The sequence below is a fragment of the Myodes glareolus genome, chromosome X (genome assembly GCF_982192425.1).
Source record: "Myodes glareolus chromosome X, mMyoGla1.1, whole genome shotgun sequence".
NCBI lineage: Eukaryota > Metazoa > Chordata > Mammalia > Rodentia > Cricetidae > Myodes > Myodes glareolus.
In genome coordinates this window covers 126,528,978-126,552,976 of record NC_142053.1, presented here as the reverse complement: position 1 = coordinate 126,552,976, position 23,999 = coordinate 126,528,978, and the positions used below count along the sequence as shown (strand labels likewise).

At 37.7% G+C, this 23,999-nt stretch overlaps 1 protein-coding gene across 2 annotated transcripts in view; it reads left to right on the top strand.

Annotated features, from left to right (window-relative positions):
- The window catches only part of Fam120c (family with sequence similarity 120 member C), a 131,067-nt gene that overhangs the window by 86,966 nt on the left and 20,102 nt on the right, over nt 1-23,999 (top strand). For both annotated transcript variants that reach the window (XM_048441606.3, XM_048441609.3), the window contains exon 11: nt 22,686-22,800. In XM_048441606.3, the coding sequence (XP_048297563.1) occupies nt 22,686-22,800 (115 nt within the window). The remainder of the gene's footprint in view (nt 1-22,685; nt 22,801-23,999) is intronic.

The following is a 23,999-nucleotide window of genomic DNA, read 5'->3' as shown; positions in this document are numbered from 1 at the left end:
GTATGCATTGCTCCATGTGTGTGAAGATGCTCATGGAAGTCAGAGGGTATCAGATTCCCTGGAATTAGAGTTATAGGTGGTTGTAAGTCACCTGATATGGATGCTGAGAACTGAACCCAGGTCCTCTGCAAGAACAGCATGTGCTCTTAATTTCTGAGACATCTCTCTAGCACCCACTTGAGCTTTCTTCTCTGGAATGGTCACATCTATTTATTTTGCAAACTCTGTTAGATTACTTTTCATTTTTTGCTGATTGCACAAGTTCCTTGTGCGATACATAGCAGAAATCTTTTATATATTTGTATTCTTTTGCATGTGTTTTTATTTCAAATATCTTTTCCAGTCACAATTTGTTCAAATTTTATATACAGTATCCTTTATCAAATAGAATTAGTTCGTTTTTCTAAACTTTTTATTATTAGAATTTTCTATATACAGAAAAATCAGAATAATGTGCATCACTATGACCACTACCTGTAGTCTACTATTAATATCTTACTATAGATATTTTATCCATAAACTAGTCACCTGTTCTTCTCTAGTTTTTATTTATCCTTTTTGATAGATTACTAAGTACAGATATCAATATGTTTTTCTCCTTACTGAGAAGCACATATTTTGGTTTGTCAAATGCAGTAACTTCACATAGAGTTTGATATCTTATTTAATAAATTCTTCCCATCCTTGCATCATAAAGATATTTTTATGTAACACTTTCCAGGTAAAGTTTTCAATGTAGTGGATATTTATCTTAGGTTTGCAGAAAAAGGGATCTTAACTTTCTTTTCTCTACATACTAAGCTAGATCCTCATTTCTATGTATTGAATGATAATTTCTTTCTGCACTTATTTGCTGGCCTAACTCAACCTCCTTTGTCTAGACACATGTGCACATGGAGTGCAAACACACATAGATAGACACACACACACACACACACCAGTCTATTCATTGATTCTGCTTTGTTCCATTGGCTAGTTCATCTTTCATCAACAGTATATTGGGTTAGTTATTAAGGGTTTATAATTTTTATAATTTTCTTTAATATTAGGTAGGATAAGTTATTCTGCATTTCTAGTTTCAGTTTTACAATTCATAAAAATTTTAAAATATATATTATGCAATTAATTTAATTTGTATAAAATGTTATTGCAGCTTAATTTGACATTGGATTGATTAATTTAAGGACATTGATATCTTTATAATGTTAAGTCTTAGTATCCAAAGATCATAGTTTACCTCTCCTATTTATCCAGGTCTCTTCATGTCTCCATAGGATTAATTTTTCTAGAAATATCTACAGTTTAATTCCTAAGTACTTGATATGTTATTTTTAACTAGGGATGGTATTTTATTTCCTATTCTGCTTTCTAATTATTTGCTGATGCATTGAAAGTATTTTTTATAACAGGTAGGTAATAGTCTAGTTTCTATAACTTATAGAACACTGAACTTTGAAACTGGGAAGATCTTAGTTTGAATTTTTTTTATTTTTCATTGTGCATGTACATGCATATGTTAGGAGATGCACTTGCCACAGTGTGCACGTAGAAGTCAGAGAACAACTTCATAGAGTTCATTTTCTTCTTCCACATTTACATATGTTCCAGTATTGAACTAAGGCTGCCCAGGTTGCACAGTAAGCACCTTTACTGGCTGAGAAATCCTTCTGGCCTATTTTGGTTTTGGATACAGAGTTTTACTGTGTAGTCCAGGTTAGCCTTCAACCTGGGTTGAGGCTAATCCCATAACTGGAATTACAATTATGGGCCACCACTCTCAGCCTTTGTCTTGGATAACTCACTTTAGCCTTTCTGAACATTTGGGTTTTTTTTTTTTCACTGTAAGTGGGCATAATAATTCTTCTCAGAGCCATTTGAGCATTTAAATAATGCAAACAAGGTTACTCATATAATAGATGCTCAATATAATATATTGGTTGTCTAACTACCTTGAAAATCATATTGGTGACCTACGAGATTTTTTTCTAAAAAGAATAATATGTACAGATTTAATCTTTCTCATCACTAACATGTTCCTGGGCCAGAGGTAAAATTATCCCATATAAAAGGCTAGAGAGATAACTCAGCAGTTAAGAGCACTGACTGCTCTTCCAGAGGACCCAGGTTCAATTCCCAGAACACACATGGCAGCTCACAACTGTCTGTAACTCCATATCCAGGAGATCCAATACCCTCGCGCAGACATACATAAAGGCAAAACCACCAATGCAATACATATAAAGTAAAAATAAATTAATCATTAAAAATTGTCCCATATTAACTCTGGAAGTGGACATTTTGTTTCCTTTAGTTACATATATCTGTTTTATTATGTATGTGTATACACGTATCTGGGGTATTCATTTGCCACAACTCCCATGTAGAGGTCAGGACAGCTTGTAGAAGTTAGTTCTCTCCTTTCATCTGTGTGTCCTGCGAATGGAACTATGAAGTTTGGTGTCAAATGCCTTTATCCTAGGAGCCAGCCCAGCCCAGCCCAGCCCAGCCCAGCCCAGCCCATTTTATCTTTGTTCTAAGCTATAGTAATAGCTTACTTTCCCATTCATTGGTTGTGTTGTTTATGTGTCAAGAAGCTACAGCATCGAAAACAGATATTTTAATAAGGCCTATGAACTTGTGAAGAGAACCCTCTGCCTCCTGTTGAACTGTTTATTTTTAAACACATTTCTGACAATTAGTCAGCTGATTTTCTAGGGCACGGCAGATCACGGAGCACCAAATAGTAAGGAAAATGTCATTTCTTTTCCAATTCGCTGTGTGAAAATACTCTGATAAAAGAAAGCATCTTAAAGTATAAAGAGTTCATTTTAATTTACAGTTCAAACATTCAGTCCATCCATGGTAGGGAGTTCAAAATCGCCAGAGCTTGAAGCACGTTGTACCCATTGTCTAGAAACAGCAACACAAGGCTGATGTTCAGCCAGCCTTCTCCTTTTTTCTTATGAATGCCCAGTCTTAGCTTATCTTGCTCCTTGCCAGCTTTTTATAAAAATTGTTTCTATTGAGCTACATATTTTCTCAATTGCCTTCCCTTCAGCCCTCTCCCAAGGTCCCCATGCTCCCAATTTACTCAGGAGATCTTATTTTTTCTACTTCCCCTGTAGATTAGATCCATGCATGTCTCTTTTAGGGTCCTCTTTGTTGTCTAGGTTCTCTGGGATTGTGAATTGTAGGCTGGTTTTCTTTGCTTAATATATAACAGCCACTTATGTGTGAGTACTTATGATATTTGTCTTTCTGGGTCTGGCTTACCTCACTCAATATGGTGTTTTCTAGCTCCATCTATTTGCCTGCAAATTTTAAGATGTCATTATCTGCTGTGTAGTACTCTATATTGTAAATTTTCCTTACCCATTCTTCAGTCGAGGGGCATTTAGATTGTTTTCAGTTTCTGGCTATAACAAACAATGCTGCTATGAACATAGTTGAGCACATGTCCTTGTGGTACAATTGAGTATCCTTTGGGTATATACCCAAAAGTGGTATTACTGGGTCTTGAGGAAGGTTGCTTCTTAATTTTCTGAGAAATTGCCATACTGATATCCAAAGATGTTGTACCAGTTTGCACTTGCCTTGTATTAATCAGTACCCCAAAGTTTATTATATTCTCAAGAACAGGTAGTATTCTATTTCCTACCATGTGTCTTTATTGGGGATGATGATTCTAATCCTTATAATCGTACCAAATAGCAGGTCTGACATATATTGACTCATAAATGAGGAAACCAGCTGAGACAGCAGCAACTAACAGTAATGATATAGCAAGACACAATATTTAAAGGGTTTGAAGCCCCATTTTTCTGACCATCAATTCCTGTTTCTTTAAGAGGATAAAATAGTTCAATGCAGTTTTGGACTAGTGAGATGGCTCATAAAAGTACATGTCATCAAGCCTTACGAGTGGATCTTGTTCCCTGGAGCCTACATGATAGAAGGTGAGAATTAACTCCTGCAAGTTGTTCTCTGACCACACACATATGCACATGCAGGTACACACACACACACACACACACACACACACACACACACAATTAAAACAATAAGAAATATTCTTAGAACAATTAATATAGAACCTGATTGAAATTTTTGAAAAATTAATTTTAAATGAAGACTAAGTTTAAATGTGACATTGCTTAAATGTGACATACCAGTATCAAGTAAACTCTTTATGAACATTGAATTATAGCCTCCTTGAATACCAGGAGTCTGTACGTTCCAATTACTTCATCTAATTATAATTAAAAGATACCTCCCATGGAAATATAGTAATACTGAAAAAATTGTGACTGAAATATATGTTCATAAAGTTCTTTGTAGTGCTAGAAGAAGAATCCTTTAGGAAAGCCTGTTTAATAAAAGGTATACTTTTATATATGTAATAGTCATCACTGAGAAGGGCTACTGAAAACCTGTCAAAGTTTTGAGGTAGAATCTAGCCTTGTTGAACATGGAGAGGCATGCATTAATACCATATACTTTCTAGCAAAAGTTTATCCAAATCTAAACCATTGCCCAAAGTTCACATGATGGCCCACAACCATCTGTAACTCCAGTTCCAGGGGATCCAACACCCTCTTTTGACCGCCACAGGGAGTAAACATGTATGTGGTACACAGACAAACATGCAAAACATGCATACACATAAAATAAGTAAATATGAAAAATTTCAACTTACCTAGTAAAAACTAGAAAACAAAACATCATTCAATGTTTCTTCTGTATGTCTTAATGACATACCACAAATATGAAAAACATTTATTCCATGAAATCTACAGGGCCAGCAAGATGGCTCAGCAGCTAAAGGCATCTGCCAGCAAACTTGATAACCTCTGTTGAAACTGAAGACCCACATAGTGGAAAGAAAGAACTGACACCCACAAGCTGGCTCCCTCTGACTTCCACACACGCACCACACAGACACTACAAATTTAAAACATTTTTAAAAATTTTAAAAATAGATTCGATTAAAAGAAGATTTTAGTGGCTGGTACAGGAGCTTCTTCTAGAGAGGCTCATGGAAACAAAGGATTTTACTTGATCAGAAAAGTGATTAACGCCATAGGTGGCCCCAGAAGCCATTTCTTCCCACAGTCACGCTGTGATAATACTTGGAGATAACTAGACATGTGCTCTTGAGGTGAGCAGCTTCTGCCAGGAAGGGTAGAAGAAGGACAATAGAAGAAGCTAAGCAAACTCTTACGGACATGAGGAGTATTGTGAAAGCTTTGGCCTGTGGCTTCACTAATGTGTTCAGATGACTGACTAGCTGACATAAATGACCTTGATCCTACTGGTGAAATCTACAAACAGTACTCTAGAAATGGTATTCCTGCTATTGCTGCCTTTCAGATTGTGGCTTTGCCCAGTGGAAGTTGTGTTAATTGAAGCATAAAGCAGTGCAAGAAACTCTCTTAAAAAATTATAAGACTATAATTGGGCCCAGTGTTGCTTACTGTTTAAACTAGCATTTTCATTATGTTCTTAAAACATGTTAATTTTAAAGTTGATGCTGGTAAGTGTCAGTTCAACTAAAATATCTGAAGGTATTATTGAAATGCTATATAACAGGAATAGTTGAGCATGAAATAGAGACAATGGATCTAGTTACTGATATACTATAAATTACATTTATATACATTTAATGTTGCTAGATGTGGGAGAAAAGACTATTACATAGTTAATCAAATACATAAAAATAGAGGGAAATAATGTGCAGGAAAGATGAGTTATTGTTTTGTGATACAATGAAGAGTTCAGAAAATCCACTTAAATGCTATTAACTTAGTAATGTGAAATAGTCAGTTGTCAAGCAAGTTAAGTGATTCTTGTTTTACTTGGAAAAATAAAATATGTAAATCTACACTCTAGTGAAGGTGAAGGAATTAGAACTGAATTCTACATAGATGATAGCTTTTCTAACGGAAGTAGACAGGTAGCTTCAACAAGAAAGTCAGTCAAAATCTGCTCAAGGCGTCAATAGTCTATAGTTTGAGTCAAGATCACTCCCTTCCCCTCACCTCTATTAAAGTGGGTCTATTTCAAGCAGGAATAGCCAAGAAGACAGGGATTCCTTCTCCCAGCTCCTATTCTTGGGCTGTTATTTTACCCTGGAAAGGGAAGGCTGCCATTTGTCATCAATCCCATCCCTGTGTCCAGGTAAGTGTGGCCAAGAGGATTATTGACCTCAACCCCACTCATAACAGGGCAGAATCTCTAATCCGGTGCTTCTCAACCCCTTTAATACAGTTCCTCATGTTGTGGTTTCCCCAGCCATAAAACTAGTTTCATTGCTACTTCATAACTGTGATCTTGCCACTGTTATGAACTGTAATATAAATATGTGATTTGTACGATATCTGATATGGACCCCTGTGAAGGGTTTGAGACCCACAGGTTGAGAACCTCTGCTCTAATCCAAGAGAAGCCAATTGATGATAAATGCGGCTCTAATTGTCTCCTAGTAGCACATATGTTGGAAGGAGTTTTCACAGTAGGAGGGGTAAGCTGCAAATGTCAAGGCTGCCAACACTGCTATATCCTTATCTTCGGTGCCACCTGTAGAGCAGAAGTAGTGCGAACCATACTGGGAAAGCAGCCCTAGTTCTAGGAAAACAGAAGATCTTTGCTGGGGGTAGGGCAAGCCATAATGGCAGTGTGCTGGTTAGTTTTATGTCAACTTGCCACAAGCTGGAGTTATCTGAAAGGAGGGAACTTCAACTGAGAACAATGCCTCCATAAGATCCAGCTGTAAGGCATTTTCTTAATTAGTGATCGATGGGGGGAGGGTCCAGCCTATTGTGGGCGGTACCATCCTTGGGCTGCTTGTCCTGGGTGCTTTAAGAGAACAGGCTGAGCAAACCACGATGAGCAATCCCTTAAGCAGCACTCCTCCGTGGCCTGCACATCAGCTCCTTCTTCCAGGATCCTGCACTGCTCAAGTTACTGTGCTGATTTCCTTCGATGATGAGCAGTGCTGTAGAAGTGTAAACTGAATAAGCCCTCTCCTCCCCATGTTGCTTTGGTCATGGTGTTCCATCACAGCAGTAGTGACTCGAAAGAAGAAAGGGGTGGTGGCGCAAACTCATGTTATTAGAACAAGATACAGAAACCTTTGTGCCTCCAAGTATATGGAAAGCAGTGCGGATCCTAATAAGCAGTTAGGAGGCTGGTAGCTAACTGACACAGTAAAGGGACAGAAGATCCAGAAGTTCTATAGCTAGAGCCGTGGAAAGAATCAGTCTTTTCTTGTCTTCCTGGGACCAGACTTAACTTGTGAACAGGAAAATTGTGAGTATGCGCTAGATCAAGAAAGGACAGAGAGCAAACTTCAAGTCATTCACCAAAGACCCATACACTCACTCAGACACAAGTCATACACTCAGATCAATCAATGAACGAACGACACATGCTTCTGTGGCACAAAGGCCTGAGATAGCACCTCTGACCAAACAGCCTGAGAATAACTCCTAAAAAGCTAAGTTTTTTTTAAAAAAAAGATTTATTTATTATTATATAGTGTTCTGCATGCCAGATCTCATTACAGATGGGTGTGAGCTACCATGTGGTTGCTGGGAATTGAACTCAGGACCTCCTGAAGAGCCGTCAGTGCTCTTAACCTCTGAGCCATCTCTCCAGCCCCAAGAAGCTAAGTGTAAAACTAAAATCAATGTATCCTTTTAGTCTGTGTGACTCTCAAGGCCATGCCTTCTTAAACGTGACTTGAAAGAGACCTGCAGGCTACCTGTCCCTTGCTGAATGTAGGGCTGAACTGTGTAACCTCCTTAAACCCTAACAGAAATCTTACTCCTGAAATGTATTAAATCATAAAAGGTAAAAATCTAACTGGCTGAGAAGGCTTAAGCACATTCTTTAACCAATCAGTGACTTGCTTACCATGAGTGATAAATAGTCAAGTTAGGGTAAAAACAAAAGAAATCTTTCAGCAGGCATCAAATGCTGCATTATGCAAGGAAGGTAGACTTCACTCAACAAGAGAGCAATTGACTAATGCCGGTCATCCCCGATCACTCTACAGGTCTCCTAAAGCCATGCTAAGAAACACAAGTATGAAGAATGGATGAGGAAAATGTGGTACATTTACACAATGAAGTACTGCACAGCAGAAAAAAATAACGACACTTGATTTTGCAGGAAAATGGATGGAGCTAGAAAACATTATTTTGAGTGAGGTAACCCAGACACAGAAAGACAATTATCACATGTACTCACTCACAGGTGGTTTTTAAACATAAAGCAAAGAAAACCAGCCTACAAATCACAATCCCAGAGAACTTAGACAACAATGAGGACACTTAAGAGAGACTTACATAGATCTAATCTACATGGGAAGTAGAAAAAGACAAGATCTGAGTAAATTGGGAGCATGGGAACAATGGGAGAGGATTGAAGGGAAGAGGAGAGGCAGGGAGGGGAGCAGAGAAAAATGTAGACCTCAATAAAATAATAAAAAAAGAAAAGAAGATAGAAATTGAAAAAGAAACGCAAGTATGTGGCAAGCAGTAAATAATTCACACTTTTAAAAGAGACAGACAAAAAAAAATCAAAAAATCAAAAAAGTGGTGGCGCATGCCTTTAGTTCCAGCACTCAGAAGGCAGAGGCAGGCAGATCTGAGTTCGAGACCAGCCTGGTCTACAAGAGCTAGTTCCAGGACAGGTCCAAACTCACCTGAATAAAACCAGGCATGCAAAGTTAAATAAAGGGATAATAACCTACCTCATTGTGATAACTAATCTTGATCATATCATCAACCTGATAAACTCGAAAAACACCTAGGAGATTAGTAAAGCCTACCTCTAAGGATATCTGAGGACATGACCAGAGACGTTTAGATCATGAAGGCTCTAACCTTCATGTTCTTTAATACACTGATTAATTCAGAATATGATGATTCTACTGGGCGATGGTAGAGCTGTGGCAGTTGAGGCCTGATTAAGAGGAATTAAATCATTGTGTTTCTCTTCTGCCCAGACTCTCTGTCATCATGTGAGTTGCTTTACAATCCCTTCCTTATCACCTAAACCCATGAAACCATGAGCAAAATAATAAATGGTTTCTGTCAGATGTTTGCTTATAGCAATGATAAAACTGGCTAACACACTCATCAAATGCACAATGTCAATAGAAAATAACTAGTAAAAAGAACCAAATAGGTATTTTGGTGTTGAAAAGTGTGATAAGTGAAACGACACATTTGCTAGAGAAGAACCACAGTAGATATGTGCTGCCAAGGAAAAGAAAACATATTTGAAAATAAATTAGTTAAGATTGTGTGAACAGAGACACTTTGAAAAGATAAGTCACACCATCAGGGCACACATAATGATCATACCAGAAGAGGAGAAAGGAAACAGAAGAGAGAGAGAAAATGGCTGAATTTCAAGCTGAATAGTGGTGGCACATACCTATAATCTAAGCACTTGGAAGGCGGAGACAGGTGGGTCTCTGAGTTTGAGGCCAGCCTGGTCTACATAGTGAGTTCCAGGACAGCCAGAGCTGTTACTCAGAGAAAACCTGTCTTGAAAGACAGAAAAAAGGCTGAATTCCCCAAATTTGATGAAAAACACAATTGTATATGTTCAAGAAGCTCAATGGAGTAGAAATAGCATGAGCACAGAGACCAACAACCTTTGACCTACTGTTAATATGAGGATGACAAGGGCTTGCGTAGCACGAGAAGAAAACAGTTCAGCACATAGAGCAGAACACAAGCTGAGACTTCATAGCAGAAACAGTGGAGGCTAAAGACAACATTCAGTATACTCAGATACAACATTGTCAATTATAAACTATAATTTATAGTTATAATTTAATTATAATTATAAATCTTTATATCTATCAAAACTGTTTAGAAATGAAGACAGAATAAATATATTCAAGATAAAAGAAGACTGAGAGAATTGATTACTAGCAGATTTACCTTAGAAAAAAATACAGAATTTCTATGGGTTGAAAGCAAGGCAGATGCCTATAATTGCTGCACTTGAAAGATTGAGACAGGAGTTCAAGGTCACCCTTGGCTTCACGGCAAATCTGAAGGCAGACCTTTTTTCAAAACTCCAAAACAAAAAAGTAACAACAGTTTTTCAACTTGACACAAAAAATAGGAAATACCCACATTTTCAGTTTCTGCCAATTTGAAAACAATATAATTGCATATGTTCTTTTTTCTCTTGTTTTAAAAGCTATTGCATACAGGTATGTATATAACTATGTTGTCGAGCATATCACATGAAGAAAGTGGGAGGGGCAAAGGAATATTTGGAATAAGAAGATGACACCATAGGATGCCCACAATGAGAAATGAAGGGAACCAAAAGTAATTAGGGTAAAACAACAGCTATACCCACATGCTTTGCTTCCTTTCTCTCATCTTTTTAAAGAAATAAAAGATCATGGAAGCTAGAGAGATCATTCAGCAATTAAGAGTACTGACTACTTTTCCCGAAGACCCAGGTTTGATTCCTAATACCCACATAGTGGTTCACAACCATTTGTAACTCCAATTTCAGGGAATCTAATGCTCTCTTCTGGTGTCTGTGGGCACCATTTATGGAACAGGCATACATGAAGGGAAAACACCCATACACATCAAATAAATCAGTGAATAAATAAATGAATTTTAAAATATAGGATTATACATTATCAGTATTTGACAGGATTTATATAGATGTAATAATGCATATAACAAAAATACTTTAAACAAAAAAGGAAGAATTGGAGCTATATAGGAATAAAATTTCTGGAATGAAGTTAGTATATATCTGAACTAGGTACAGATAACTTTAGATATAGGTAAATTCTAGAGAAACTAACACAAAATTTTCGCTTAAAATGATAGGAAAACATTATTTGAAGTTTATTAAATACATATATATGCCAGGTGGTGGTGGTGCACGCCTTTGATCCCAGCACTCAGAAGGCAGAGGCAAGCGGATCTCTGTAAGTTCAAAGCTAGCCTGTTCTACAGAGGAAGTTCCAGGACAGATTCCAAAACTACACAGAGAAATCCTGTCTTGAAAAAAAAACCCAAAAAACATATATATTATATGTAATATATAAGAATATGTATATACCTGAGCCATACACAGCCTAACAAAATCAATAGTGCCAGGCCTGAGAAACCCCCCTTCAAATTGTTGGGCAGGGGAGTTGGAGAGACTCCTAAAACAACATAGACTATTGCTGTTATTGTTGGTCGATTCCCAGATCTTGAAGGAAAGACCTCTTTGATGAAGGTGGCTATGATGGCTGGTTTTGGTTGTCAGTTTGACTCTATCTGGAATTAACTAAAACCCACATGACTAGATGCACCTGTGAGGAATTTTTTTTCTTAATTAAATATTTTGAAATGGGAAGACCCACTTCTAATCTGGATCTTTTAAGGTGGGAAGATCCACCTTTAATCTGGGCCACACCTTCTGCTGACAGCCTATATAAAGGGCACAGGAGCAAGGCAGTGGTGGCGCATGCCTTTAATCCCAGCACTAAGAGGCAGAGACAGGTGGATCTCTGAGAGGTCGAGGCCAGCCTGGTCTACAATGTGAGTTCCAGGACAACCAGATCTGTTACACAGAGAAACCCTGTCTCGAAAAACAAACACACAAACAAAAGACCCAGGAAAAGGAAACTCCTTTTGCCTGCTTGCTCTCACCTTGCTAGCAAGTTCATCTCTTCGCTGGCATTAGAGCATACTTCTTCAGGATTCTGGTGTACACCAAAGACCAGCTGAGACATCCGGCCTCAAGGGCTGAACAACACCTGAGTCTTGGATCTTCTGCTGTAGACAGCCATTGTTGGACTAGCTTGACCACTGCTAGCAAGCCATCCTAATAGATCTAATATACATATATGTGTATATATATATATTCATTCTATAGGCTCAATTCCTCTAAAATGTTAGTTCAGTTCCTGATGGTGTGATGGCCCCCAACCATAAAATTACTTTTGTTAGCACTCAGGAAGCAGAGGCAGGCAGATCTCTGTTAGTTCGAGGCCAGCCTGGTCTACAGCGCACGTTCCAGGATAGCCAAGGCTACACAGAAACCTTGTCTTGAAAAACAAACACAGAAAGTTATTTTTGTTGCTACTTCATAACTAATTTTGCTACTGTTATGAATCATGATGTAAATACCTATGTTTTCTGGTGACCCCTGTAAAAGGGTCATTCAACCCCTAGAGACATCGCGACCCACAGGTTGAGAACCACTGCTCTAGCGAACCTTGACTTATATAACGCCACCCATAGTCTATACACAAGCCTTGGAGGAGTTGAGTTGGAAGTAACCCGAAAGTCTCCTCCCTGAGGACTAGCGTTTATAGTATCACATGGAGCTCTGCAATCTGCAAAGGGAGAAAAGCAATACTTGGCACTGCTAGAAAGTCTGTGAATCACAATGACTCACACACAGCAAGATATGCCCAAGGGTGAGGTCATGGCACCTTTGTCGTGTGGGTATCCAGCAACCACCTAATAGAAGAGAATTCGTGCCTGGTGCTCTAAACCTAGCCAGCCACCTGTAGCTGCTGAGGACATGGAATGCAGAGAATCTCTAACCGCATTCTAAATACCTGTCAGAGACAGTGTCCCATAAAGTGAAAGAAGAGAAACTAACTCTTTTATCCAAAGTGGGTCTGACTTGTTCCGAAGAGTTCTGATCTCTTTTGATCTGGTCTCTTAAACAAAAGTTGTCCCCTCTATTATTGAAGAACACAGAAGTTACTTGTCTTAATCTTTTTTCTTTTCTGTTTTTTTTTTTGGTTTTTTTTTTTTTTTTGGTTTTTCAAGACAGGGTTTCTCTAGCAGTCCTGGAACTCACTATGTATACCAGGCTGGCCTCGAACTCACAGAGATCCACCTGCCTCTGCCTCCCAAGTGCTGGGATTAAAGGTGTGTGCCACCACCACCCAGCTGTCTTAATCTTTTATAGGAGTCTCACAAGAAGGAAATTGTTGTGCTCTCCCTGTTGACTCAGAACAATACAAAAAGCTAAACAGGGGGTTGGAGAGATGGCTCAGAGGTTAAGAGCACTAACTGCTCTTCCAGAGGTCCTGAGTTCAATTCCCAGCAACCACATGGTGGCTCACAACCATCTGTAATGAGATCTGCTGCCCTCTTCTGGCCTGCAGGCATACATGAAGGCTGAACACTGTGTACACAATAAATAAATTTAAAAAAAAAAAGCTAAACAGATATTGTCGATTTATACCCACATGTTGTTTTCAACATTTCTTTTTTGGTGGGGTGGTGTTGATTTCAATACCTTGTGATCTACACAAATGATCTTAGGCCTAACCATCACATCTTACACAAGCATACATTGTTCTGAGTAAGGGCCATGAATAGGTCACAAAAATAATAGAAAATATGCTACATTGAGGAGTCTAAAACATAATAAGATCGATTACGTTGTTTTTCTTAAAGTTCAGTTAATTTGAGTCAGGCTATGTACAGAGAATATAAGCAAAATGAGTACATAATTCTATTTGGTTTCAAAGCATATTATTAACTGGGTTACAGATTGAGTGAAAATTTGGTTTGTAAAGGCAAGCCACAAGTAATATTTCTAGAAAACTCATTTTAATACTGATCTTTGTATCCACAGACAACTGTAGCTCTTGTCTCTCATCAGAGAAGCTTCTTTTTGCAGCAGATGGGGACCATTATAGAAAACCACAAAAGATCAAACTGCCCAAACAACCAACCATAGGGTGCCCATTCCCACTGACATGTCTACAACACAAATACTTCACCTAAGGTTCAGGGAACATTACAGAAGACAGGGTAGAGAGATTGTAAAAGCCAGAAGAACAGAATGACTGCCATAAGATTATATTGTATATATTTGGCAGGAAAGCTGCACCCATGGAATCTCAACACTAAAGTCACCAAAACAAGAACCTGTACAATTACAATACCAGCTAGCATGTCAACATTGATGGGGGAAATGTTACAAGGCTTCAACCCTAGATGAAGAGCTGCAGGCTATTAATGGGTGCCAAGAGAAGGAAAATCAAGGATTAAACCCCCTGACAGGTCATCCAATTCCAAATGGTCATCCCTAAACACATACATATACCTGTGACAATAATAATTACAGAAGAGGTTAATAATTTAGAGGGAGTGGGAGAGGACACAGGAGGAGCTATGGGAGAGGGAGACATAGAAATGTGGATATATTACTATATCAATAATAACAGTAAATTTGCATTTAAATGAGAAATCCAACCAAAATGCAGAAATTATATTAAGTAAAGAAACAAAATGCAACTATATGCTGTTGAGGGGAGGCACACTTTGGATTACAAAGCACAAGTGAGGACCAGAGAGATGATTGAGAAATTAGGTTCACTAGCAGCATTTCTAGAGAAGTCAAGTTTGAGTTCCAGGACCCATGTGGCAGCTCAGAGTACAAGTGGATATTAAATAGACATGGGTTTGGAGAGATGGCTCGGCAATTAAGAGCACTGGCTGTTCTTTCAGAGAATCTTGAGTTTAGTCTTATGTCCACCTGTAACTTTAGTTCCAGGGGATCCAACACCCTCTTCTAACCTCTCAGGGTACCCGCACCCGTGTGGCACACACTCACACAGGTAGATATACACACACATGTAAACAAACATAAAATTTAAAGCAGGCAGTTGTGGCTCACACCTTTAATCCTAGCACTCAGGAGGCAGAGGCAGGTAGATCTCTGTGAGTTCAAGAGAACTGTGTAGTCCAGCCTGGACTACAGAGTGAATTCCAGGACAGCCAGGGCTACACAGAGAAAAGAAACCCTGTCTCGGAAAGGAACAATGAAAAGAAAAATGTAAATGTACAATTTAGCAATAACAATTGAACTTGGTTGTAGCTATACCATAGTGCACATGCTTAGCACACCCGTGGCTCTGAGTTCAGTCCCCAGTTCCCATACAAGATAATCCAATACAGAGTGTAGTCTCTCTTTTTCCAAAATGGGTAAAGAACAACTACAGAAATTTAAACATAAAAGTTCTGAACTATACAATAAACCATTCCTGCAGTCATCTATAGAACACCCCACCCAACACTACCAGAGTATACATCCTTTTCATGTGTACACAGAACATTCTACATATTAGACAATATGTTAGATCACAGAGCAAGACATGATGAATGTAAAAGAATTACAGTTTTTTTAAAATATGATCTGTGACAACCACAAATTAGAAATAATTCATGAAAGGAAGTTTGAAAATAGTCACAAGTATGTGAAAATTGAACTGCACATTTCTACATAATGAGTCAAAGAAGAAACCACAAAGGAAATTAGAAAATAGAGATGAATAAGAACAAAATGGCATCACAATAGTTTATAAGGCACGCCTAAAACGGTGCTTATAAATATCTAGCTATATGTGCATTTAGTACAAAAGAAAAAAACCTCAAACCAATAGCCTGATTCTGTATATTAAACTAGGAAAAAAGCCAAAATTGAAACTCAGGCCAGGTGGTGGTGGCGCACGCCTATAATCCCAGCACTCTGAAGGCAGAGGCAGGCAGATCTCTGTGAGTTAGAGGTCAGCCTGGTCTACAAGAACTAGTTCGAGGACAGGTTCCAAAGCTACAGAGAAACCCTGTCTTGAAAAAAAATAAGACTCAGCACATTGCTAGTCCTGGCTGTGTGGGCAGCTAAGGAAGGAGAACAGCCTGAACTTGGTAGGAAACTGCCATCCATCCATCTGTCCATTCATCCGTCCATCAGAAGCAGTGGAGCAAGGGTAGACTTCAGCACTAATGCAATTACTGACATGTGTGAGGTCCTGAATCTCCCTAGAACTGCAAACTGGGTAAATCCAAAGACTCAGAAAGAAGGAAACTGGGAAATCTGTATTAGCTATAAATGAAATAAGGATACAAAAAGAATAACGTTAAATGTTACACAATTTGGTTAGGGTATTTTAGTAGGATATATTAATTTACGTAAGGGGCCTCATTGTTATTTTCATGCATGCTGTATTTTGGTCGTATTCCCAATACTCTCTCTTGTGATAACCCTGCCCTGACTAAAAACACACACACACACACACACACACACACACACACACAAAATAACTATTGGTCAAGAAACAAAAAGGAAAGTATCAAATAACTAAAATTAAGAATGATAAAGGGACATAACTAAAGAAAGTGTGGGAATAATATGCCAACAAATTAAGTGAGAGATAAAATTGACAAGAAGAAATGTAAATTCTGAACAAATATATAGCAAGGACTCAAAGTACTAATTAAAATCTACCCATAAAGTAAATACCAGACCCAAACAAATTCATATTATAACCTCCTGTTCATCATTTTTCCTGCAAATGACAGAATTTTATTCGTCCAGGCTGACTCCTACTACACTGTATAAATAGCACATTGGTTGGTACCTAAACTGACTCCAGAATTTGATCTGTGGACATAGTTGCTGTGAATGTGAACATGCACATTGTCTCCTCTCCTTTGCTTTGATGCACTCCTATCATCTGTACTGCTGTTTCACTGGGCTGTCGGCTTCCTGTTCAGAAAATTGTCCCCTATGCCAGCATCTTGAAGTGTTTCTCCTGTTTTCCACATGTCGTTTAGAAGTTTCAGTTTTATGTTAAAACCTTTGATCCATTTTGATTAAAGTTTTATATAGAATAAGAGTGAGCCAGTTTCATGCTTCTACATGGGGTTACCTAGTTTTCTAAGTACCATTTGTTAAAATGACTCTGGCTTCAAGTGTAATGTTCTTACCAAGTGGTGTTCTTACCACCTTCGCCAGATTTCAAATTTCTGACAATTTGAAGTACACATATGGTTCTCTATTTCCACCCCTTTGCTATACATGCCTGTTTTGTGCCAATACCATGGCTTTTGTTATTAACTATGGCTCTTTAGTATAATTTGAAATTGGGTGTTATGATAACTTTAGAAGTACTTTTTTTTCTATTTGGGGTCATTTCTGCTTCCATATAATTTTGAGGATTATTTTCTAATTCTTTAAAAAGAAGTGTTGGTATTTTGATGGGGGATTGCATTGAATCTGTAGATGAATTTCATTAGTACAGCAACCTGAACAATATTACCTCATCCATGAACAGGGAAGACATCTCTTGTCATCTTTCTTTGGGGTGTTATAATTTCCACCGTAGGGTCCTTTCATCTATTCCAGTGGTTCTCAACCTGTGAGTCATGACCCCTGTGGGGATCACATATTAGATATCCTGCATATCATGTATTTTCATTATGATTTATAACAGCAAAATTACAGCTATGAAGTAGCATTGAAAATAATCTCATGGTTGGGGTCACCACAATATGAGAAAACGAATTAATGGGTCACAGCATTAGGAAATTTGAGTACCACTGATCAGTTAGATTCATTATTAGCTGTGGTTTTGTTTTGTTTTTGAGGTTATTTTAAGCTAAATTATTTTTTATTTTTTTCTCTACAAGTTAATTTTTCATCAGTATATAGGAAATCTGATTTTTTAAATGCTGATTTTCATATTCTGTCACTTTGCTAAAATTGTTTTTCAGATCTGATGGATTCTCAAGGATGTTTTAAGTATGAAATCATACCCCTGAAAACAGGGACAACTTGACTTTCCCTTCTGTATTTATAGTTCTTTTGTTTCTGTCTCTTGCTTTAGTACTCCTAAGACTTCAAGCAGCTTGTTGAAAAAAGGTGATAATAATAGATCCTACTTCATTCAGTCAGAATGCTTATAATTTAAAAGACCATAACAAATATTTAAAAATGTTGAAAAACTGCAGGAGGTATACTATTTTGGAGGCTAATTTGCCGTTTTCTTATTTTAAATGAAAAGTTGTTGTTTAAAACAAATTAAAAAAACATGGCTTTGCACACAGTAGGAAATGCTTTACCAGTGAGGTACATTACCATCCGGTTTCCATTCTCTTAAGGTTTTTTTTTCAAAATTGTGTGTGTGTGTGTGTGTGTGAGTGTGTGTGTGTGTGTGTGTGTGAGCGCGTGCGTGTTTTTGTCTGTCTGTATGAGTTATATGTCATGTGTTTGCAGATCCTATGGTGGAGGCCAGAAGAGGGCATCATCTCCTGGAGCTGGAGTTACAGGTGGTTGTGAACTACCTGATGTAGGTGATAGGAACTGAACTTGGGTCCTCTGGAAGAGCCACAAACATTCTTAACCACTGAGCCATCTCTTCAGCCCCAAATTTATTATTTTCTCAATAGATTAAACATGTATATATCAGATGACTCATTCATTTCACTCCTAGCTATCACTCCAAGAGCACTGAAAAGATATGCCCACAGAAAGACTTGAATATTAATGGAAGTATTAATCATAATAGCCAAAAAGCTCAAAGAACCTAATAATCTATGAACTGGTAAGTGGATAAACGTACTGAGGTATGTCCATAAATAAAAATTATGTAGCAATTAAGTCAAACTACTGATAACAGACCACGTCATGAACCAACCTTAAAACCATTATATTGAGGGGCTGGTCAATTATAGAATGCATGCATGCAAGGACCTGGGTTCAACCTCCAACACTTCAAAGAATAATTATGCTAAATGTTCATGAAAAAAAAAACAAAGAGACATAAGTAGATGGAAAATTTGTGGACTATAAAAATTAATTTTAAAGATGGCATTCTGGCTGGGTAGTAGTGGTGCACACCTTTAATCTCAGTACCCAGGAGGCAGAGGCAGGCAGATCTCTGTGAGTTTGATCCAGCCTGGTCTACAGAGTGAGTTCTAGGACAGCCAGGGCTACACAGAGAAACCTTGTCTCAAAAAAAAAAAATATAATGTCATTCAGTGTTCTACCACTTGGTCCCAACTTTTTACATTTTTCTGAATTAGACTGAACTTGAAAGTTTGGAATCAGAACAAATTTGTTAATGTTACTTAAAATTAAAAGTAGAAGTGATGTGTCAGCGGTGATGACACCTAGCTTTAATCCCAGCAATCGGGAGGCAAAGGCAGGCCTGTCTTCAAGTTCGAGACTAGGCTCATCTACAGTTTGAGATCTAGGACAGCCAGGGATACTCAGAGAAACCCTGTCTCAACAAAAAGTAGAAGTGATGTAAAAGAAAGGACTCTCAGTTATTTAAGTTAGTATGTTATTGACTTGGCAAAGAAACATAAAATTAATAGGCTAGTAAGAAATCTTTGTATATATGTTTGAGAATTTAGAATCTTTAAAAAGTTTCATCAAATAAAAAGAATTGCATACTGTGCTATGTACTAATGCTGAGTGCTTTTACATGCATGTGAGCTTCCAAAGTATGTATTCTTTGTCACTATATTCTATACAAATGAAGGTCCTATCAATGTATCTACAATATCACAGGAATTTACTATATATGAATAAATTATAGTTTACTATATAAACTATAGTAGAATATATAATACCTATGTGTATTGTGTATAGTTATATTATAGTAAAGATGCTGTCTTGTCACTGAAAACGAAAAAGTTCCTTGGGAAATAAAATCATAATATAGGATTTATTATTTTTAATTTTTATCTATTTTTATTTTATTTTTGTGTATGAGTATTTTGCCTACATGTATGTCTGTGCACTACATACATGCAATGCCCACAATGGTAAAAGAAGGCATTGAATCATTTGCAACTGGAAGTACAGATGGTTGTTAGCCACCATGTGAGTGCTGGCAACCAAATCAAGTCCTCCACAAGAGCAATAAGGGCTCTTTACCACTGAGCCAACTCTCTAATCCCCATGATACGGTTTTACCAGAGAAAGTCTTCAGTGGAATCATACGGTTTGGAAAATAGCACATGATGAACAGCCTTAAATATTGGTAAATTTAATAAATAATAATTATTATCCTGTTTCTGTTATCCTGTTTCTGATCCTTGCACTCCATTGATTTATTAGTCCCTACACTGTATCTCTTAATTTATTCAACACTAGTTGAATAGCAACAGTGATTCAAAAATGAAGTTTAGCCTATGCTGACAGTGATTTATTTGTCCAGCAAATATTTATTGAGCACCTACGATGCTGTACTTTATACTAAGGCTAGAGAGAGATTTGAGATTAGCACTGCAGTATGAATCAAACCAAGAAAAAGCTCTAACCCCTAATAAAGGAAGTTAATTCTTCCTCTGTGGAGACCTCTTTGATTCTCCAGGTACATTTAGTCAGCACTGAGAACAATCTGCAGGATCTCGCCCTTTCTATGAGCTTGCCTCTCTCACACTTGACTCCTTCAGGTCATTTTTCTTTTTTAACATTCAAGATGTATGTAATTCAAAGAATTCTACTTTGGAAGCTTTCTTTTGGTTAAGGATTTGTTGTTGATTGTTTTGCTTTTTGTTTGTCATTTGTTTTAGCATGACTTGTTGATACATTATTCTTCCAATAAATATTTGTGAATGCCCACTCTATGCCAAGCACCTAATGTACGTAATAATTGAAGAATTGTAAACCAAGATCATCAAGAGCACACAAGGCCCTAGACCTCCTGGTAACTCACATAGGTACTTGACTAAATTGTCTTGGAAAATCAGGAGAGGAAAGCATTTATACTTCATTCTGCTAATCACACAGTCTGTAATTTTAAATGTCTTTTATTTATACTTTTCATGTCATAGCTTGATGGTAATATTTGAAATCTCCCAGTATAAATGAACTTGTTGTTCCTTTTCTTCCTTTTTCCTTTACATTTGCCAACAAAGTAGAATAAAAGGCTTAAAAATAGAAGCTTAAATAAAGCTAAATCAAGAAATTATAAAAATAACCTTCAAGACAAAAAAGTATTAGTAAAAAGAACACAATGAAAGATACAAGCTATGAATTATGTGGTAAATTATATAGTATCAGAAAGTATAAAATAGGTTATAAAGTATGAATACAATTTCCCAAGTGAACAAAGTGTGAGCAGGAAAGAGGGTAGAAAGTACTCTAGGCAAAGGGAAGTTTGTGGGGTGCAGAGTCCCCGCCTACATATCCTGAGTTGCTAAAAGAAGTCACAGGATTAGTTGTCTTTCCTGCCACTCCAGAATCATTGTGAAATTCAAAGGAATACTACTGTGAGCTTGAAGAAAAAATATTTGTGGTCTGGATGCTTATACTGTTTGTTCATTTTGGTTTGTTTTTGTTTTTCCCATAGGACAGTAGCTCAGAGAGGTTTCTAGATTCCATGCCAGGTTGTGGCTGTAGTAATTGGGCTAGAGTCCCCAGGAATACATCCCATGTGTTGTTCCAGTCACCCTTTGCTTTAAATGGCAAGTTTCCAAAGTCTTGCACTACTTTAGAAGTTATGCTTGTTCATTGTTATGTGGGCCTTCATGGAACTAAGTACATATTATACAGATATATTTGCAGCTCTGTTTTATCTCTATATACTCAGTATCTATAAGACACTGTATCTGTAAGACACATTCAGTTTGTGGACAATTAATTTAAATACTCATGAATAGGTATCTAATTTGTAGATTTCTTATTTATTTATTATTTTGGTTTTATCGAGACCAGGTTTCTCCATGTAGCCCTGGCTGTCCTGGAGCTTGCATTGTAATCTGGCCTGGCCTCCAGCTCAGACATCCACCTGCCTCTGCATCCTGAATACTGGGATTAAAGGCATGCACCACCACCCCGCCCTACAGATCCTAGCTTTAAAAATGGTACCATGACATCCAGTCATCTTCACAAGCCAGAGTTCGTAAGTCTGTGTCCAAGGGTTGGAAGTAACCAAAGCATTTGTCTAACATGCATGTAGTCCTGAATTCCATCCCTAGCACTGTGCCAAAAAATTCCTGACCAAACCTTGTGGAGTTATACACTGATAGCTCTTAGCTTTATCCCCAAACAACTTCATTTCCACTGACACATTGTTTAGTCCCTTCAGTCACCTCTCAACTGATATGCATGTCATCATCACTCTCCTGCTAATAATCCTTAAATGTCTTCCTACAATTTGGGGACAAAGATGCACATTTTATAATCTTATTTGGAGACTATGATGTGGCCTACTTTATAATTTCAACCACTATCATTCAGCAATATCAAGCCAGGTGCATCTTGCCAAATCATGCCTCCATAATATACTTCCCTAGAAGATCTTGGAGCATCCTATTCCTTCCTATCTTGTGTCTCGATAACTAGAGGATTCCCTTGAAACTCTGCTCCTACTGAGTTTTTCAGGGTGACTTCTTTGACAACTGGGACTCTTTCTTCTGTGTTCTCATAGAACCCCATGTAGTTTTGTTTTTGTTTTTGTGTTTGTTTTTTGTAGTAACGCACTGTACTGTCAGTGCTGTTCATGCCTATCTCCTCTACCACTCAGATTTGGAATAATTATAAATTAGCCCAGAGTTTGGTTCCTGATAAGTTTGTGGGGGTTTTGTGTGTGCATGTTTGTGCGTTTGTTTTACAGTTTGGGGAATTGATTCCAGAGCCTTCTGCATACCAAGCAAGCTCTTTATTACTGAGCTACATCTCCAGTCCTTGCTGGTGGTGTTTTTGATAGTGTCTTGCTATGAAGCCTAGGCTATCCTGGAACTCTAGCCTTCTGCCTTTTTCTCCTAAATAAAAGGATTACCGGTGTGAGCTTAAAATGCTTGCCACCATTTTAGGTTCTTAATAAGTGTATTGACATAAATGGCAATTGTGATCAAATGATATGTTTTTGTGTCTAGATACATGGTTCAGTGGCCTGGTGGCCGAATCCTGCATCGTCATGAACTTGACACCTTCCTTGCACAGGCTGTGTCTACCCAGCTTTATGAACCAGATCAGCTTCAAGAACTCAAGGTAATTTATTCCACCTTCATTTAATTTTTTCTGTTTTTTAAGTTTTTCCTTTTTTTTTGAATCAGGGTCTTAGGGTGGGCCTAAACACTCTATGTAAGTAAAGATGACCGTATGACCTTGCACTCCTGATCCTTTTGCTTCTACTTCCCAAGTGCTGAGATTTTAGGTGTGTGTCTTTTCTTTCAAAAGCTCATACTTCAACTTTACATCTTTTTCTTTTGGAGCTAGGGAAAAGAATAACTCTATAGGTAAATGTTATATTTCCCTTAGCCAAATAGATACTTTTATTAATGAGACGAAGAGATGCTGCTATATTACCCCACCCATAATGATGAATGAGAAGACACAGAAAAGATAGAGATTTTGCAGGGTTTGGAAACCATGGTAAGGTTTCTGTCACTTAGAAAGTATGTTGCAGGGACTTACCTTAGTGTCCCTACTTGTTATTGAGTAAATGTCTACTTCCTACTATTTAATTTGTATTTATTTGTTTATTTAGTGTGTGAGTATAGGCGTGCATGTACTACAGTATACATGTAGGGGTCACATGGCAGCTCTCAGTCCTCTCCTGCCACTTTGGAAGATCCAGGGATCAAATTCATGTGATCTTGAACTGTGTTCAAGTTCCTCTACCTATTGAACCATCTCATTACTGGTCTCTGCCCCAATACCAAGAACTGAAAGCAATAGAAGATAGTGTTATAGTAGGTAGACCAAATATAGGTTGCCTTGTGCTTCAGTCTTAGCATTATTACCTCCTGTCTGTGTAATACTGTCTAGGTTACTTAAGTTTCTAACTCTCTCTCTCTCTCTCTCTCTCTCTCTCTCTCTCTCTCTCTCTCTCTAACTCATGGAACTGTAAGGATAATGTGTAAAATAATGTATGTAAAACAGAACAGTCTTTTGTATATTTGTATATTTTAAATATTCCATGCTCCCGTGCTGGAGAGATGGCTCAGACATTAGGAGCACTGGCTGCTCTTCCAGAGGTCCTGAGTTCAATTCCCTGCAACCACATAGTGGCTCACCACATCTCTAGTGGGATCTGCTGCCCTCTTATGGCATAAAGTAGTACATGCAGATAGAGCATAAAAGAAATCTATAAAGCCAGGTTTCTTGGGAGGAAGTGGGAATTTGGATTGGTATCTTTTTAAAGTAATAAAATAATAATTTAAGAAAATAAATCAGCCAACTGATTG